Below are 17,341 nucleotides of genomic sequence, written 5' to 3'. Positions count from 1 at the left end.
CAGATATATATCATATTTTAACTTTTTTATTTATGGTATCATATTTTTCATTGGGTTCTTTCCTCTTCTTTTCTTGATTCTTTTGAGATTTCAAATCGTTAGTTTTCTTTTTAGCTAATGCTTCAATATTTCTTTGCTCTTGTAAATATGGTGTTGGATCCTCTAGCAGTTCACCTTGAGGTCCAATTTTCGTTAATACATAATCAATTTCTTCAATTTTCTTACATTTTGCGAATAATTGGAAGAATTTTGATTTACCTGGAACGAGACGTGTCAACATGTACTTCGTATTACCTAAATTGTTTTCAAATTTCTTGGCAATTTCAATATACTCCTTACAAGTTTCATACCAAGGTAAAGGTTCTCCATCTTTAAATACACTGAGATTTCTTTCGGCACAATCAGCTATCATGCCTCCAATTTGATCAGACAACTTCATCTCTTCACGTATTTGCAAAAAATGAGCTTTATTATTAATCATACCATTCATTATCAAAGAAACATTATGGTTTTGACAAATCTTAAAGATCCCATGAATATAATCTCTTATTGGATCTTCCCTATTTCTCATTGGGGTTGTTCTACAATGTACAGTCAAATTGGATATCCCTGTTGAGCAAAGTCTCTCCACTAATTGTAAGGTCTTTTGTTCATCCTCTAGGATTCTAATCTTAACACTAATTGGCTTCTTAAAGGGAGCACCAATCTTCTCCACTAAACTCTTCAAGATATCACACAACTTATCTGGTGTTTGCAATAAAGCAGCCCCCATCCCTGAATGTATAGAGAAATGTTTAGGACATCCTGCATTAACATCCAATCCATCTACATCCTCTATAATTTTCAAAGCAGCTTGACATGCCAAATCAGGCGATGCAGTTCCCAGTTGAAAGATCAATTTCCCACTTTCCAATTGTGGGAACGTTCTAAATACGACGGTCTCAATTCCCTTGTTGTTTTTGGAGGGGACGATGAAATCCACTGTTTGAAGATGATCATTCCATTTCCTTTCACATTGAATTAATTTTTTGTCAACGATTTCAGGCGACCAAACCAAATCAGCTCCATGTTTGATAGCTAGTAATCTACTTGGCAGTTCCCCCGCCCTAACCATGGGGGCCAAGACCAACTTTCCAGCGTATGTGAGTGGCATATTTAGGGTTCCTATTTTGGTCTTTTCAAGCTAGGATATCTATTTCATTAATGAGAGGAATAGGTTTTTTTTTCTTTCAATTATTCATTGCTCATCGATGGGGACGAATTACGTAATCGTTTAAAAAATATACATACTTGAAGAGATTTAATGAATAGTTTGAATATTTATAATTTATTTAACTATGTAAATGAATAAATGACTGAATGAATGTAATTTTTTTTAATGTTCCGTTTCTTCGTTAAAATTCCTTATATATGGCCTTGTTGAACCTTACAGCGACGGAATTTCTTCTATGATGATGCTTATTGCAAAGACACGACACGTTCAATTTATGATCGTGTTCCTGCTCCTGTTCTTGTTCCTCGTCCAGTGATTCCCGGGATGATTTATTGGATGATAACCTTGATGAAGAAGATTCCTCCGACGAGGATTCATTTATAGGCGGACTTGTCTTACAATTCAATGCAGCTTCATTCAAAGAATCATCATCATCCATTTCTTCCAGGGGTAGCAATTTCTTGTCATTACGATAAGAATTTGTGAATGAGCCCCTCGATGGGATTGTAGGTAAATAAGCTACTCTATTATCGCTATCTGAAGCGTACGACACGGTTCTCTGCAATGGATGTGTAGCTGCTCCCACGGGGGAAGGTTGTTGTTGTAGTATCTTTGGAGTGTGATTGAAATTTGGGATATGTGATTCGCTTGCTCTTCTCAATATGGAGTGTTCATGGACGCATTGTAGTAGGTCGTGAACGTCTATCTTGTTACCCTGGTCGAGAAGGGGACATGTATGAGGGTGCGCGAGGTTATGGTTCGAATGAGATGAATTGTCCGATAGGTTATTTTTGTTTGAGTTGATGTTTAATATGGTACGCACTACTCTTATTTGAGATTTGTTCATTGGTTGGGAAGTGATTTTATCATTGGGGTCGAAGTTTGTGGTGGTGTTGGGGATGGGTTTGTAGTGTATGGTTAGATGTGCTGAGATTGGAGTGTTTAGTGATTTGGGTGATACGGAAGCCATTGTTATATTGTATGTTTTTTTTAAATTGTAGTGTAGAGCCAGCTCTAATGTACGTTTAACTATTGTCGAGACAAGACGAGACGAAAGGGAATTTGTCAAACAGTGAGCATTGAGAAATTTCATTGTTATCTCTACCTATATATCTCTCGAGTTTCAACAAAGTGATACGAGCAGTCATCAAGATGGTTGTTGAACGGGCTGCCCCAGAAGGGCACGCAGGGGAAGCCACGCGCGCTTGTGGTGCTGGATGCGTGTGGCATGTGTGCGTGGCGTTTGTGTTCAGGGGCTGGCAGGTGTGCGGGCGTTTCTGAGCGGAGTCGGCTATTTGTGCAATTTGTGGGGTCGGGTTGTTTCCCAAAGGGGCAATTGGAATTTCAGGAGGAGAAGAGGCAGCTTTTTTTAACTTCACGTCTCGAGAGGAGCAGGCGGGTAACGCCCTCGGCTGTAAGCGGTTGCTATCCCGCGGAGAGCAGACTCCTCTCATCTCCTCTCAAGTGACAGGTATTACTGTTAGTGAAGAATTATGTAAGCTCGAAAGAGTAGATCTTTGGTGTTTTGTCGTTGCAAGGTTATACGATGCGATGCAACTTCCATATAACTTTCCACTGAACTGGTGAATACACCGATCTTTGGGGTGGTGACCCAACAAATTGTGCTGAACATGGTAGCATTTGCAGTTGAAAATATACTGTTGTCGGAAATCAATACTTTTTGCATTCACTGTTAACCGCTGACCACCCTCAAAACACCCACACCCATTTGCGGACAAGTCCCAATTTTGGGTTTCCGAGCAAGCACGAAACAAGTCTTCCTGGAAACATCTACGAAACGAACAAGAACTGGTCGTCATGTACGGCAGATTTTAGTAACGGGCGAAAAAAACATGAATCGCTTACTCACTCACTCGGTCGCTCGCTTGCTTGCTTGTCATTGATTCATCAAGCAAAATTGAGTTGACTCGATCCGACTCGAACCATAAGTAATTTGAAAGCCAACTCTTCATTTCTCGTAGGACAATAATCCATTGAAGAGCGCCCCAACGTCAGTTCACTAACGCCTCACCTCACAGTCTCTCCCTGTATATAAAAGTTCGTTGACAAAACACACTAAAAACAGACATGTCCTGGTTATTCGGTGGTAACAATAATAAAGATGATACAATAACTTCTCCCGATGCTTCATCGGGATCCAGCACTTTGGGTTTCGATACTTCCCAACTAACAAACGTGACCAACATAATCACCGGTCCTCATGGAGGTTTCGATCCTGCAAGATTACATCCATTAGCAGGCTTGGATAAAGGTGTGGAATATTTAGATTTAGAAGAAGAACAATTGTCCACCATGGAAGGTTCACAAGGGTTGATCCCATCACGTGGTTGGACCGATGATTTATGTTATGGTACCGGTGCTGTATACTTATTAGGTTTAGGATTTGGTGGACTTTCTGGATTCTTCCAAGGTATTAAGAATATTCCACCTAATAGTCCCGGAAAATTACAATTGAATACAATATTGAATAGTATTACTAAGAGAGGACCCTTCATGGGGAATAACGCAGGTATCTTGGCGTTGAGTTATAATTTAATTAATTCTACCATTGATAGTTTCAGAGGTAAACATGATACTCCAGGTGCCATCTTGGCTGGTGGGGTAACGGGGGCTATATTTAAATCATCCAAGGGTCTTAAACCAATGGCATACGCATCTGCCTTAATGGCTGCTGCTGCTGGTACATGGGGGGTTGCCAAGAAGAGTGTTTTGGAATGATTGAATGAATGATTGAATGATCCAATGAATTACTAATGAAATACAATCTATCTATATACTGCATTACTTATCACCCACCAGCCCACCTGCGCGAGCGTTCATCATCCACAAACCATGTACATATATAATTAATATAATATAACATAATACAACATATCGCTGTAAGCAATCCCCGCATATCGGAAGCGATCGCACTCCACACATATATACACGGCAATGCTCCTATTGATGAGCAAATTGCAAGCCACAATAGCTTGATTGACGAATGAGCTTCATGTTCCTTGCTTTTTGCTTTGAATGACAGATATACCGCGGTTACGTAAGCGGCCGCTGACCAAGCAAAGAAAATGACACGCCGGCACATTTCAAAACGACAGATCGGGCCGGCAATATTGTTTCTTTTACCGGGTCGGGAAAAGTTTCAACTGAATAAAAGCCCATTTCATTACCTACAAACGAAAGAACGGAAGAACGATGGTATGACACGTATATAAAGGGTCCATTTTATTCCGCCACTATTTTGCTCGAACAACATCTCCCGGACTACAACCCCATCACACAACACACCACTACAAAATGAAGATTCTAACAGCTGAAGAAATCAAAGAACAAAAGGCATACACCATGAAGGGGGGCCTAATCGGTGCCCTGGCAGGGTTCGCCACGTCAGCGGTTCTTTTCAAAGTGATGCCTAGAAAATATCCATCTTTGAACATTACAAGGTTGCCCTACTCTGTGAAGACCGCCTTCTGGATTACTCCACCAACGGTGCTAACGGTTATCCTTGCTGAAGAAGCCTCTAACAAATATGATGCTTTGAAATATAGTGCTGAACAGAATGAATTCCATGACTCCGTTCATGATGCTCAGAAACAATTGGCCGTGCCAACCATAAATGAAAAGTTGTTTGAAAAGGTCTACGTGAACAAGTATAAGATTATTACCGCTGCTTGGGCTGGTTCCCTTTGGGGGTCTTGGGTCTTGGTCAACAGAGATAAAATCATGACAACGTCGCAGAAGATTGTTCAGGCAAGAATGTACGCTCAATTTATTACGGTGGCTTTGTTATTAGCATCTGTTGGGTTGAGTGTTTATGAAAACAAGTTGCATCCTAATAAGCAAAACTTGAAGGAACAACATCGTTGGGAGAAAGCCTTGAAGTACGCTGAGAGACAGGAGGAGGCTGAGAAGAACAAGACTGGGTTCGTTTCCAATGAGGAAAGAATCAGTTCTCAAATCTTCAAATAAATGAATGAATGAGACACATCCATCTATGACAATGACGTGACGTATATATAAAGACTTTTTTTCCCACATTCTATTCTATTTTTTTTCACCTCCTCTTTTATCCTATATTCTATTATATTCTATATTGTAATTAAACGAGACACACATCCATATTTCGTATACTATTCACTTATTTTCTTCCTCGAGACTCTGTCCCTTCTCTTCTCTTCTTTCGCTTAAAAAGCACGCAGAGCGGATCTCGTCAGTTAGGGGTAGCGTGAAAAATTCATGGAAAACCGGCAAACGTACAAAAACTGGTTTGCAAATTGCACAATGACCATTACTAAAAGGTGGGGTCAAAGGAACAAACAGGAACAAACCCATATATCTTCGCTGCACATCTAACCACTAGGGACCCACTTATTATTGCTAGCTGTTCTGAACGTTCCCTCTTCTGTTCAGCTACAATCAAACACATATTGAAATAAAAAAGATTAAATCAAATTCTACCTAATCTTAGTACGCTATGGAGGAGAAATTACTGAATGATAGACAGTTCTTGAAGATTCAAGAGTTGAACTCACCAGATGCGGATAGAAGATCCATCACGGAACCCAAAAAGGTACCAGAACAAGAGGAGAAAATCCTCGTGGAACCATCAGAGATTAAGATCAATGATGAAAATGTACAAATATCACCTATCACTTCTGAAAAGGATGATTCTGTGTTTCTCAGTCATGTGGGCGTACTTCATGATAAGGAAAAGACAAGATATAGAAGAGGTTCTGAATCTTTCATCTCCTATTTTGACGACGTTGCATTTGAACCAAGACCAAGTATATTGGATGGATCTATTGATGAACCATTTAGGAGAAACTTCCAAGGCACCATCTTGGAAAAGGAAATGAAAAAATTAGAGAAGGAGCAAAGAAAGTTGAATCGTAAGGGGGTTCATGTGGAATTTAAACCACTGGAAACTTCTCAATCAATTGGTAATTTTTCAGGATTTTATGTGGTTACTTGGATGACTATTGCATTAACATTTCTGAGAGTAGTGGTTGACTATTATTTGGAACATGGAACTTTTACCGATTCTAAGATTTTACAATTTATGACTACTGATTTATTTACTACCGCCACTGTGGATTTGTCAATGTATTTGGATACCTACATTATTTTCCTCATTCAATATTGTTGTAAGAAACGTTGGATTAAATGGCATGGATTGGGTTGGTATTTGACTGCCATTTTCGAATTCACATTTGTCATCTTTTATATGTTTTTAACGGAACATGTTTTGAAATTACATTGGGTCGCTAAGATTTTCTTATTCTTACACTCTTTGGTGTTATTAATGAAGATGCATTCATTTGCATTTTATAACGGATACCTATGGTCTATTTGGGAAGAATTACAATATTCTAAAAAGGCATTATCACAATTTAAAGATGAAGAGGAAAAGACTCAAAATGTAACCATGATTAAGACTTTGGAAAGAAGTAGTACCTTTTGTCAACATGAATTAAATGTACAATCTGAAAAGGAAAAATTTCCAACAAATATCAATTTAAAAAATTTCTTCATGTATTCCATGTTCCCTGTGTTAGTCTACCAAATCGAATACCCAAGAACAAAGAAAATAAGATGGAATTATGTCTTTCAAAAAGTTTGTGCCATCTTTGGTACCATTATTCTTATGATGGTTGATGCTGACGTCTTTATGTATCCAGTTGCCATTGAAGGTTTGGCTCTACGTGACGCTCCCTGGATCTCCCTTACACATAGATTTGGTCAATTGGTCAGATTATTAATTGATATGATCCCTGGATTCATCGTTATGTATCTACTGACTTTCTACCTAATTTGGGAAGCCATCTTAAATTGTATCGCAGAACTAACATGTTTTGGCGATAGATATTTTTACGGTGACTGGTGGAACTGTGTTTCATGGGGAGATTTCTCTAGAATTTGGAATGTGCCAGTTCATAACTTTTTGGTAAGACACGTTTATCATAGTTCCATGAGTGCTCTTAAATTAAATAAAATGCAAGCATCAGTGATGACATTCTTAATTAGTTCTGTCATTCATGAATTATCCATGTATGTGATCTTTAAAAGATTTAGGCTTTACATCTTCATGATGCAAATGTCTCAAATTCCCTTAATGGCTTTGAGTGAAACAAAATATCTAAAGGACAGAACCATTCTTGGAAATTTAATCTTTTGGTTTGGAATATGTGTGGGACCAAGTTTGATGTGCACATTATACTTGACCTTTTAGTTCAATTGAATAACAACACACAAATAATATATATATATATTTAGTCTTTATAAGTTTTGGACTCTCAGTTAAATAAAATATAATATACTAAGAATTAAAATGCGTATATTATTCACAGGTTTACTAAATTGGAATATTAATATTTATCTATCTATATATCTCTTCAAACGGTCTCGTATCATTGAAGCAGCTCTCCCATACTTCATCCACTACTCGTTCAGCTTGTTCTTTATTCTGGCAACTTGGATTGCCCATGACACTTAAGACAGCTCTTCTCTTAACACAATTTTGTTGACCTCTTGAAACTTTAAATCCAAATCCACGTCTGGAGAATTCTTGCCAAAATCTACACTCTCCAGATAAGTTAGATGCTCTAATTTCAGAACAGGCATGATGTTTCAAGTTTAGCCAATCAACTTTCCATTTCAATTCATCAAACCAATGAATCAATTCATGAGATAAAGTATCTTCCAAATGCCATTTATCCTTTAGTTGATTTTGACAAAGTAGTATCCCCAATTCCGGATGGAATCCACCACTCTTAGTATCATCACATATATCGCAGAATATTTTCTCATCAAATTTAATACCAGGTTGTAAACTGGAGATCCTTTGTGTCATAAACCGTACCGTAGGAGAAAATTTCAACATCCAATCTCTTTGTTCGTAACATTTCTCACATTGACTTCTTTGCAATATTGTCGAATAATCTTTCTCATATTTGGACTTTTCCTCTGCCGTTAAACCAAGCCCTGTCTTATACTGGAACGTCCTTCTCCACCATTCCATCCCCTTAGTAGGGACAACTTGGTCGTCATTTTTGGTAGGTCTGCTCATTGGTATATTCTTGTTTGTTCATTTGCACACATGGTGATGTTTGTTTCGTCATAATCGGTGATCTCGGGTTCTTCTCGTGATTTTGTTAATGGAGAAACAACAACGTGAAGTTTGGATGAATAATTAATTAAAAAGGTATATGATGAATACTTGACTATTTACAAGATGTCCAATGAGAAGTAAAGTTGAGATTTTACAGATCCAGCCCAGGAATCTTAACATTCTCTAAAGTTACATCGGAATCCAACCCAATATTCTCCTTCTTTGCCTTCTCCGCCTCAACAGACATCTGTTTCTTGTCTATAATCTTGCCTAATTCCTGTAATTCCTCCTTCGTTAAAGGGTGAGTTCCCTTCGCAGCGTGCGGTATCTGTTTCTTAACATTACTTGCAGATGTCTCGTTCACAGTGAATTTCCTCTCTTGGAATTGTTTTAATAAAATGGGATCCACATCACTAGTCTCATCTAAAATATACTTGGCACCATTATTGTTATGAAGATAGTTTCGCATGAATGAAGGTTTCACTTTAGTCACTTGACCCTTGTATAGATTAAACATGGGGAAATCCTTTAAAACTTGAACTTGAACTCTCTTGGTACGTTTTGAGAGTGCACTGAGACATATTCTTGTTGGTTGAAACATTACTAGTAAATTCTGGGTGTCAATTTAGTGATTGGATCGTTAATTACTCGAAGAAGAGACCATTAGGTGCTTACTCTTCTGTTCGATTTAACCAAATACGATATTTTGCAACTGCGGGTAACCGGGTTTTAAAAAACTTCTTTAACATTTGCTAAAAGTACAAGTTAAGCATCTCTTGACAGCAAGTGAAGAGATGAAAGTTAGACACTACGGTTGGCCAAATACTGAAATAGAACAAGAAATAATTAATTTAATATGAGTGGAGTTAGTGGGTCTCTCTCCAGTCGTGTTATGAACATGAAGTTCATGAAGTTTTCAAGGAATAATAATAATAATGATGAAGAAAATACTAGCGATAGCAGGGAGAGTAGTATTAATAATAATGACGAAACAAGTAATAAAAATTTCCGTGATAATTCAGAATGGAAACTAGAGCCTAACACAACACCTATCAAGGGGAAGAAAGTTATAAGGATAAAGAAAAAAAATCAATTGAGAAGCCATCCCAATGTTATACAGGATGTGGGGATTACTTACATACAGAGTAATTTGAATAATGCAATTATGGGGAGACAAACTATTCGTGATGATAAAGAGACAGAGAATGAAAAGGACAACAAAGAAAATGAAAATGAGAATCAAGAACACACTAAAAGACCTCGTGATGATGAACCTGAAGATGATTATGATTTGGATAAAATCTTTAAAGAAAGCATGAGTAAAAATAAGCATAACAACAAGAAACAAAAGAAGAATAAGTACAAGAATAAATGATAACACCGTTACCATATTATTTTTCTAACGACAGGAATATCATCATAGCTTAGTCTTGCCGTTGAAATTTGTATACTAGTTCTCATCTGACTCATTACCAATTCTTGCATTGTAAAATACGTAAGCTTTCTAGGTCCTTATGTACACCGTTCGTAACACTGCCACTAATGATAGAAACATGTGGTAGATGAATATCATATACATAGAGCTTATTTTTATAATTAATTAAACAACAAATATGCCAATATGTTGTATTATTTGTATGGGAAATTTTTCTCAAACAAACGAATGGGGTACAGAGTGGTCATTCCAAATGTTGATATATATGGCACTATGGCCGAGTGGTTAAGGCGAGAGACTCGAATTATTTAATGTTTTCGGCTATCTCTTGGGCTCTGCCCGCGCTGGTTCAAATCCTGCTGGTGTCGCATTTTTATATTTTTTTACAAATGCTAGTTAATTCGCGTTGCCGATCAACTGAATAAAGAGGAACACAGATTCAATGATACAGGAGAATGAGTATTAGCTTTTCCTGAACATTAACTGTCCTTCTAAAAAATTTAATTATGCACTTTAGTTTGATCAAAACTAGAGTATTTGTCATTTTTTCAAATAGCTATCAAGGCTAATCAATTATATGATACATAGGTATGTCAATTTATCTGCCTAACCAATCTAGAAGAGTCGGCTCTTCATTATTAGTGACAGCAGATATATCAAGCACGTTCTTTATTCATCCAGCAATTACGTCAGTTACTCAACCTTCACCTCCGTTGTTTCATTCGCAACCATATTGTCTTCTATCTTATCCGAATTTTCAGATTCATGATTCGAACTCACAGGCGCTGATTCATTGGTATCAAGGACTGCTTCTGGCTCATTAACTTCAACAACAACTTCTGGTTCAACCACAACTTCTGGTTCATTGATCTCATCAACAGCTTCTGACCCGTTTGCCTCAATAATAGAATCTGTTTCATCTGTTTCAGTTACAGGTTCCGGCTCATCAATAGGTTCCGGTTCATTTGCTTCATTAATAGGTTCTGGTCCAGTGGTTTCAACAATAGAATCTGGCTCATTGACTTCAGTAGTAGACTCTAACTCTTCGTACTCTTGTTCAGGAAGGTTTGTCATAGAAGGCTCTAAATCTTGCGTAACTGAAGCCTCGGCGATTGTGGAAGTAATTGTCCCTTCTGGAATAACCGAGTTGAAAGTTTCATGCATAGTTACACTAGAAGTTGAAAGAGAGGATTGATTTCCTATAAGCGTGGTTTGCTTAAAATAATCATTGAAAGAATCTAATCCATCAGAGCTATTAAAGTTAATACGCAAATCCTTCAAACAATTGTAAACTCTAATGGGAACGTTATTTTGATAGCCGTATTGTATTAAATACGACAGAATGACCACCATGACGAAATTAATGACCCATTTGGAAATAAATTCAGAATATGTTAATGAATCAGCTAATTTTTCAGGAATTTTAACTGCATGGATCGTATTTCCAGCAGAGACACTCACAACATACTTTGAATTCTTGGAAAATGTAATTCTTGTAATAGCGAACGTATGCACATGTTGGAAAACCTTTGCTACACTTAAATTTCTCAAATTAATTAATGTAATGGAGTTATCATTTCCTGCTAAGGCAGCCAGTTGGCCCTTTGGATCTACATCCAAGGCAGTAACACCCTTTACTCGTGTGGTTATCAATTTTGACTTCAATATCGAAATATCCCCACTTTTCAATGAAAGTTTGGTCATCACAACACCTTTAGAATATTTCATATGTGATGATGAGGCCACGACGAGGGAGTCGTCGTCCATGAACCTAATTTTGGATAAATGTAATCCATTATCAAAATTCACTTTCCTCATTATGGAACTTCCAGTGACAGTTGAAATAATTTCCAAGGTTGAATCTGTAATAATGGCGACCATTTTCCCATTTGGAGAAAAGTGTAAATCTTTCACTTCATGGGCAGAATCAATTTCATAAATTTCACTGAGATCATCTGTGTTTAATATTCTAATCACAGCTGGCTCTGTAGATGATGCAATCGCTGCGATAGAACCATCGGTTGAAGTATAAACAAATTTGGTGTAATCGTCAGGTGAAGTAAACTTATCTAAATCAACGCTTTCGACAAACTTCAAAGAGGGAGATTCAACATCCAATTGGAATTTCCTTATATTATTGTTTCCCTTTCCAGATTGAATCTTTTCACTATTTTCATTACAACCTAAAAGAATTGTTCCCTTATTTGTAATGTCTAATGCAGTGGGTGAGTCATCCTCTCCCTTTAATTTCAACTCTGTTACAATTCTTATTGGCCCTTTTTTGGAATCATTTTCAGCATTGTGCTCGTGAGGGAAATCTACTTTGAGAACAGAGATTTTGTTTGGAATACCGTGGTTACCTTCTCCTCCCCCACCGGCAACGATCAGAATGTTGTCGTCATAGAATTTTGCACCGTATAAGGGGTAGTCAATATTAAGCAAATGTGTTTCAAACTTCATCTTTCCAATTTCTAGTGCTCATCCACTTATCTTACTCAGTCAGTCTTTAATTAATGCTTGGTGTCAATTCACCTTGCTAGAATTGGTATATGTGTATTTTTCTTGTTTGCGCAAACTTGGGTGAAAAACAATGATACCGCTTGCTTCCATTAAAGTTACTCGAACTGATGACTCCATAAAGTGAAATTTCGAAGAGAAAACACCAAAAACTACGACGAAGAATATGGATTACACTAGTCCAATAAAATGTAGGAAAGTGCTATCTATACAGTCACATGTGATTCATGGATATGTGGGAAATAAAGCTGCCACGTTCCCATTACAATATAGAGGATGGGATGTGGATGTCTTGAATACCGTTCAATTCTCTAATCACCCAGGGTATGAGACATTTACTGGTTATAAATACGACCCTAAGACCTTACAGGATATTGTAGAAAATGGGCTAGTGGATTCGTTACATATTGACTATGATGCTGTTCTTACTGGTTATCTGCCAAGCGTAGAGAACTTACAAAATTTAGCCCACATTATAAATAAGATGAAAGAAACCAATAAGCATCTAAAATGGATACTTGATCCAGTACTAGGTGATAATGGTAGATTGTACGTATCAGGAGATAATGTACCAGCCTACAAGACTTTATTGAGAGAGAACACCATCTACCTTGTTACCCCAAATCAATTTGAAATGGAAACATTGACTGAGATAACTATAAGTAGTCTCGAAACATTGAGAAGAAGCTTCCAAGAATACCACAGACTCTACCCCAAGACAGAGAGAATTGTAGTGACCAGCCTTGAATTGAATTCGGATGATAGTACTTACATAGTAGCGTGTTGTGATACGACAAATAAAGATGATGACATCTGGTTCTTTGAAGTTCCAAAAATAAAAGCACATTTTAATGGAAGTGGTGACCTATTTGCTGCTCTATTATTAGATATTCTGGTACCGAGCAGAAGTCTTGAGGTTAACTACCCATCAAATCATATTCCACTGCATGAAGCACTTGGACAAACTTTATGGCTAGTTAATGAAGTTCTTGAACGAACTTTTGAGTTGGCTAGACCTTTATTAGTCAATGGGGAGAATGTTGATCAGGAAATCCCAAAAATCAAAGATTTACGTTTAATACAGTGCCGGGCATTATTTGCACTTGATTGCATACCGTCGTTGACACCTACTCGAGTACCTTCTACCGTTGTATAAATACCATTAACTATTCTGCAATTTGATTATTTTCCTTTCGATTAATCTCACTGCATCAAAAGTCATCACTGAGAAATAAATTAGTTTTTTTCTAAATTGGAGAGAGCAGCAATCTTCTTATTGATAGAAACCAAAATGATTATCCATAAACCTTTTGTTTAATGCTTATTTATTTTAAATGCATTTATATTTTATTTATTGATCAGATTGTTTATCTATAAGGAACCCTTCATCAATTAATAATGCTGTGCAGATACTTTTCGATCACTTTTTGGTCTAAGTATTTGCCGATAAACACTAATTTGCATTCTTTCAAATCCGATGAGTCAACACCTGGAAACATATCATATGTGTCCCTAACCCCTTGAATCACTTTAACCTCCCATGATTTATGATCTGGATTCTCAATGATAAGCAAACCTTTAGTCCTTTGAATTTCCCAGTTTTTTTTATGTTTTTGATGGCCATCTGCGCCATTATTCCAATCATTAGTGACACCAAAATCCTTCCACAGCAACACCTGTAAAAAGGATTCATTCAATTTTTTGTATTCTTCTTCTCCACGAAGCGGTCTGAAGGTTAATAGAACCGTGTTCATTCTGGGGTCATGTAAGGTAGCTCTATCAGATTTCATGATCTGAATCTCGGACAAAGTGTTTTTACTATCATATGCATGTAAATCTAACAAATGATCCAACGGTAAATCACCAAATTTGGTATAATACATTGGGGCAATTCCATTGATTTCACGAATTCTCTTCTCCAAATTTTCGATGATTTTTAAATGATCCTTTTTACCTTCAATCTTATCGACTTTATTCATTATAATTCTGTCTGCCATGGCAATTTGGAAATGAGCTATTGTCAAGATACCATCTTCATCTTTAGATACTACTTTATCTCCATGCCAATGGGCATCTGGTGATCGATCATCCAAACATGTTAATATGTGTTCACAATCCAGCACTGTAATAATACCATCAACAAAGACACTGCTACTTAACCCATCATCTTGCCAAAACATTTTAGCGATAGGTGCTGGGTCAGCAATTCCAGAAGTTTCTAACAAGATATAGTCAATTTTTCCAGGAGATCGTTCCACCATATCCTCAATGGCTTTCACACCAATATTCTTCAGAGAACAACAAAGACAACCATTACCTAGATCCAACCATTCCTGGTAACTGTCTGAACCATTCCTTATTGTCATTGCCTTTTCAATTTCGCTAGAGTCACCGAATTCATTCAAAATAACAGCAATTTTTTTGTCAGATCCCTTCTTAGCAATCATTTCTAAAAGAGTAGATTTTCCAGAACCCAGATATCCTGTAATAATAGTTACTGGTATTTTTTTGCCTGCATTTGGATTATTAATATCAGTTTCGTTAGTTATGGTCTGCTTATTACTCCTTGCAACTTTTGCATCACTCACCAAATTGATTCCGCCATCACTTTTCACCTGATTCAACAGTTCGTTCAAATTATTCTCTTCTCCCGTAACAAGCATGGGTAATACCCCATCTTCCTCCTCCTTATAGCTGAAATCCTTCAAAGCAGACATTTGCTTAGGTTCTGATATTGTCGTTGTTACGTTCACAACTATTGTTTGCACTTTTATAACACCTGCATTTTGAAATTTTCCACTTTGGCTAGTGCCGTGATTATGATAATAAACGATGAGACTAAAAAAAAAAATCCCCTTAAAGCAAAGACTTGTTCAACTCCATAACTGATTCAAAGTGGAAGTAATACAATCATGGAATCATTAAGAGTTGCTATAATAGGGGCTAATGGTAAGACTGGCCGTCTTTTACTGAGCCAAATATTAAAAGAGCAACAGAAACGAGAAGGTGATAAAGTTTGGCAAAATCCCGTGGCCATTGTTCATGCGGATGAACAAGCACGTCATTTAATGGATGAGTATCATGTGGATTCATATGTGTTTGACTTGGAAAAAGCGAGCGTGGATGATCTATGTAGTATACTTCGGAGTACAGGAGTCAATGCGTGTGTTTTTACCGCTGGAGTTGGGACGCACGGTGGCATCGATCAATTGTTTACTGTGGATCTTGATGGATGTATTAAGGTTGTAGAGGCATGTGAAAAAGTGGGGGTTCAAAGATTTATTCATGTTTCAGCAATTAGGATTGAAGATAGAGAGTTCTGGTGGAATTTGGAAGGTTTAAAAAGTTATTTTATTGCTAAAAGATCGGCAGACCATTTTGTAAAAAGTTCTTCATTGGACTTTACAATTTTACAACCTGGTTGGTTACATGTTGGAGAAGGTACCGGAAAGGTTTTACCTTTGGACAGAATCAATGAGAAGAGCTCGGAGGGATATTCTCTAAAAAGAGAAGATTTAGCCAGTATGATTATTCAATGTTTATTACACCCAGAAAAGACATCCAGAAGAACCATTTGTTTAGCTAATGGAGATCAGCCCATTGATAAGTTTATGGCATGCTTATGAGAAGACGATTACTCTTTTACTTTCAATATATTTTATGATTTCTATAATTGTCTATGATTTATTTAATAGTCTATATTCTTTACCCTCATTATTTAATCTACCTCCTTCTACCTGGCCAACGACGGTTTTTACGAGGTAATTTCAATCTTCTAAAGTTGTTGCTAACCAGATTATATTTCTTTGGTCTCTTCTTTTTCTGCCGCTTAACAGGTAGGTCTTCTTTCTCCTCTTCTTCAGATGTGGTTTCATCCTCCAAATCACTAGTCTTGGAGTGATTCTCATCTTCAGTCAATAACGCAGACACTTGTCGTTTCTTTAATTTCAATAATTCCTTATGTATATTTTTCGGAACAACTTTTTGTTCATTCTCAGCAACATCTAATCTTCGTATTATCTTTCTCCTCTTGGGTTTAGGTCCATAAGTAAGTCTCGTGGTAGTAGTGGTTTCCTCTTCGTCCTCATTAAATATATCCCTAATAGCTACCCCAGATATCACATCAGTTTCCTTATCCTCGTCGTTATTATTATCATTGGGTTTATCCAGTTTTAATTCCTTCAAGATATCTTTATATTCTTTATCCAATTGTTTCAAACTTTTCTGTTTAAATTTCAAATTCTTCACAATTGGCGATGGACTCTCTACATTCGCATCAACCCCCATCTTATTAGGTGTCAAATTGACTCTTTCTATTCGTTTATTCAAATTAATAGAAATTTTGACAATATCATTCATCTTCAACGGTGAGTTTGGCCCCCATTTACTTCGCACTATTGGAGGAGACAAAGAAGGAACCTGCATCATCATTGGTCCCTGATCCTGATCATGGTCCTCCCGTGGTGGGGACTCCACATCCGTGACATCTGTTGCAGGGGTCGTAGCAACATCACTTGGTTGTGTTTGCTTTATTGGTGAGACCATCATTTCGAAAATACTCATTGCCTTTCCGTAAATCTGCGGCGTTGGGCCCAATTGAACCAACCCGGCATCTGGATCTTGTGTGGTTGTTTTCTGTGGTGTCTCATGTGGTTGTGAGGATGATGATGAGGAGGACGAGGAGGATTTTAATTGGGAGTAAGACTTGTACATGGCCTTAATATGTGGATTTTTCTTGATGTCATTCTTGGTGGGCGGTCTGTTGTTCTGCTTTATAAAAGTATGTTCCCAGTTCTTCAATTCGATTTTCAATTGGGGGAGACTCATTGCATTGGTGCGGTTCTGCTAGTTTGTTTTGGCTTGTGCTATTATATTTACTATTGCAGTTATTTATTATTGAAAAAAGTTTACGCGCTTGTCTTCGAGCGAAGAATCAAGCAGGGCAAAGAGGAGATGAGGTTTTTTACAAGACGCATTAGGTATATTAGACGAATAAATAAGTGAATAAGTGAATAAATAGTAATGAATGTATGTAGGTTGAAAGTGGGTG

The 17,341-nt window shown here is 37.2% G+C and overlaps 13 protein-coding genes and 1 non-coding gene across 14 annotated transcripts; 7 read left to right on the top strand and 7 right to left on the bottom strand.

Annotated features, from left to right (window-relative positions):
* Positions 1–10: 10 nt before the first annotated feature.
* Positions 11–1,153, bottom strand: SMM1 (tRNA-dihydrouridine(20) synthase (NAD(+)); the record flags this gene model as incomplete). The annotated part of the gene is made up of 1 exon (XM_003673359.1): positions 11–1,153. The coding sequence occupies one exon, from the start codon at positions 1,151–1,153 to the stop codon at positions 11–13; it is 1,143 nt and encodes a 380-aa protein (XP_003673407.1).
* Positions 1,154–1,394: 241 nt separating this feature from the next.
* On the bottom strand, positions 1,395–2,306 carry NCAS0A04610 (DUF4667 domain-containing protein; the record flags this gene model as incomplete). Its single annotated transcript, XM_003673358.1, has 1 exon — positions 1,395–2,306. One exon carries the CDS (start codon positions 2,304–2,306, stop codon positions 1,395–1,397), a length of 912 nt encoding a protein of 303 aa, XP_003673406.1.
* A 995-nt stretch (positions 2,307–3,301) lies between these two features.
* Positions 3,302–3,952, top strand: TIM23 (protein transporter TIM23; the record flags this gene model as incomplete). Its single annotated transcript, XM_003673357.1, has 1 exon — positions 3,302–3,952. The coding sequence occupies one exon, from the start codon at positions 3,302–3,304 to the stop codon at positions 3,950–3,952; it is 651 nt and encodes a 216-aa protein (XP_003673405.1).
* Positions 3,953–4,528: 576 nt separating this feature from the next.
* On the top strand, positions 4,529–5,200 carry RCF2 (Rcf2p; the record flags this gene model as incomplete). The annotated part of the gene is made up of 1 exon (XM_003673356.1): positions 4,529–5,200. One exon carries the CDS (start codon positions 4,529–4,531, stop codon positions 5,198–5,200), a length of 672 nt encoding a protein of 223 aa, XP_003673404.1.
* A 505-nt stretch (positions 5,201–5,705) lies between these two features.
* Positions 5,706–7,460, top strand: ARE2 (sterol acyltransferase; the record flags this gene model as incomplete). The annotated part of the gene is made up of 1 exon (XM_003673355.1): positions 5,706–7,460. One exon carries the CDS (start codon positions 5,706–5,708, stop codon positions 7,458–7,460), a length of 1,755 nt encoding a protein of 584 aa, XP_003673403.1.
* Positions 7,461–7,607: 147 nt separating this feature from the next.
* Positions 7,608–8,297, bottom strand: ATP23 (putative metalloprotease; the record flags this gene model as incomplete). Its single annotated transcript, XM_003673354.1, has 1 exon — positions 7,608–8,297. The coding sequence occupies one exon, from the start codon at positions 8,295–8,297 to the stop codon at positions 7,608–7,610; it is 690 nt and encodes a 229-aa protein (XP_003673402.1).
* Positions 8,298–8,490: 193 nt separating this feature from the next.
* Positions 8,491–8,940, bottom strand: MRPL50 (mitochondrial 54S ribosomal protein bL9m MRPL50; the record flags this gene model as incomplete). The annotated part of the gene is made up of 1 exon (XM_003673353.1): positions 8,491–8,940. The coding sequence occupies one exon, from the start codon at positions 8,938–8,940 to the stop codon at positions 8,491–8,493; it is 450 nt and encodes a 149-aa protein (XP_003673401.1).
* Positions 8,941–9,195: 255 nt separating this feature from the next.
* Positions 9,196–9,714, top strand: MPP6 (Mpp6p; the record flags this gene model as incomplete). Its single annotated transcript, XM_003673352.1, has 1 exon — positions 9,196–9,714. One exon carries the CDS (start codon positions 9,196–9,198, stop codon positions 9,712–9,714), a length of 519 nt encoding a protein of 172 aa, XP_003673400.1.
* A 364-nt stretch (positions 9,715–10,078) lies between these two features.
* On the top strand, positions 10,079–10,142 carry NCAS0Atrna9S. The gene is given in 2 exon segments: positions 10,079–10,142; positions 10,097–10,142. It is a non-coding gene; the product is annotated as a tRNA-Ser (tRNA).
* A 325-nt stretch (positions 10,143–10,467) lies between these two features.
* Positions 10,468–12,234, bottom strand: SEC12 (Sar family guanine nucleotide exchange factor SEC12; the record flags this gene model as incomplete). Its single annotated transcript, XM_003673351.1, has 1 exon — positions 10,468–12,234. One exon carries the CDS (start codon positions 12,232–12,234, stop codon positions 10,468–10,470), a length of 1,767 nt encoding a protein of 588 aa, XP_003673399.1.
* A 223-nt stretch (positions 12,235–12,457) lies between these two features.
* BUD17 (putative pyridoxal kinase BUD17) lies at positions 12,458–13,447 on the top strand (the record flags this gene model as incomplete). The annotated part of the gene is made up of 1 exon (XM_003673350.1): positions 12,458–13,447. One exon carries the CDS (start codon positions 12,458–12,460, stop codon positions 13,445–13,447), a length of 990 nt encoding a protein of 329 aa, XP_003673398.1.
* Positions 13,448–13,679: 232 nt separating this feature from the next.
* ZNG1 (GTP-dependent zinc transferase) lies at positions 13,680–15,008 on the bottom strand (the record flags this gene model as incomplete). Its single annotated transcript, XM_003673349.1, has 1 exon — positions 13,680–15,008. The coding sequence occupies one exon, from the start codon at positions 15,006–15,008 to the stop codon at positions 13,680–13,682; it is 1,329 nt and encodes a 442-aa protein (XP_003673397.1).
* A 195-nt stretch (positions 15,009–15,203) lies between these two features.
* Positions 15,204–15,917, top strand: NCAS0A04510 (uncharacterized protein; the record flags this gene model as incomplete). Its single annotated transcript, XM_003673348.1, has 1 exon — positions 15,204–15,917. One exon carries the CDS (start codon positions 15,204–15,206, stop codon positions 15,915–15,917), a length of 714 nt encoding a protein of 237 aa, XP_003673396.1.
* Positions 15,918–16,014: 97 nt separating this feature from the next.
* On the bottom strand, positions 16,015–17,118 carry SLD2 (Sld2p; the record flags this gene model as incomplete). The annotated part of the gene is made up of 1 exon (XM_003673347.1): positions 16,015–17,118. The coding sequence occupies one exon, from the start codon at positions 17,116–17,118 to the stop codon at positions 16,015–16,017; it is 1,104 nt and encodes a 367-aa protein (XP_003673395.1).
* Positions 17,119–17,341: the final 223 nt, after the last annotated feature.

This window comes from Naumovozyma castellii, chromosome 1 (genome assembly GCF_000237345.1).
Source record: "Naumovozyma castellii chromosome 1, complete genome".
Classification (NCBI taxonomy): domain Eukaryota; kingdom Fungi; phylum Ascomycota; class Saccharomycetes; order Saccharomycetales; family Saccharomycetaceae; genus Naumovozyma; species Naumovozyma castellii.
Note: the sequence above shows the minus strand (reverse complement) of the source record. Positions and strands in the feature narration are given on the sequence as shown.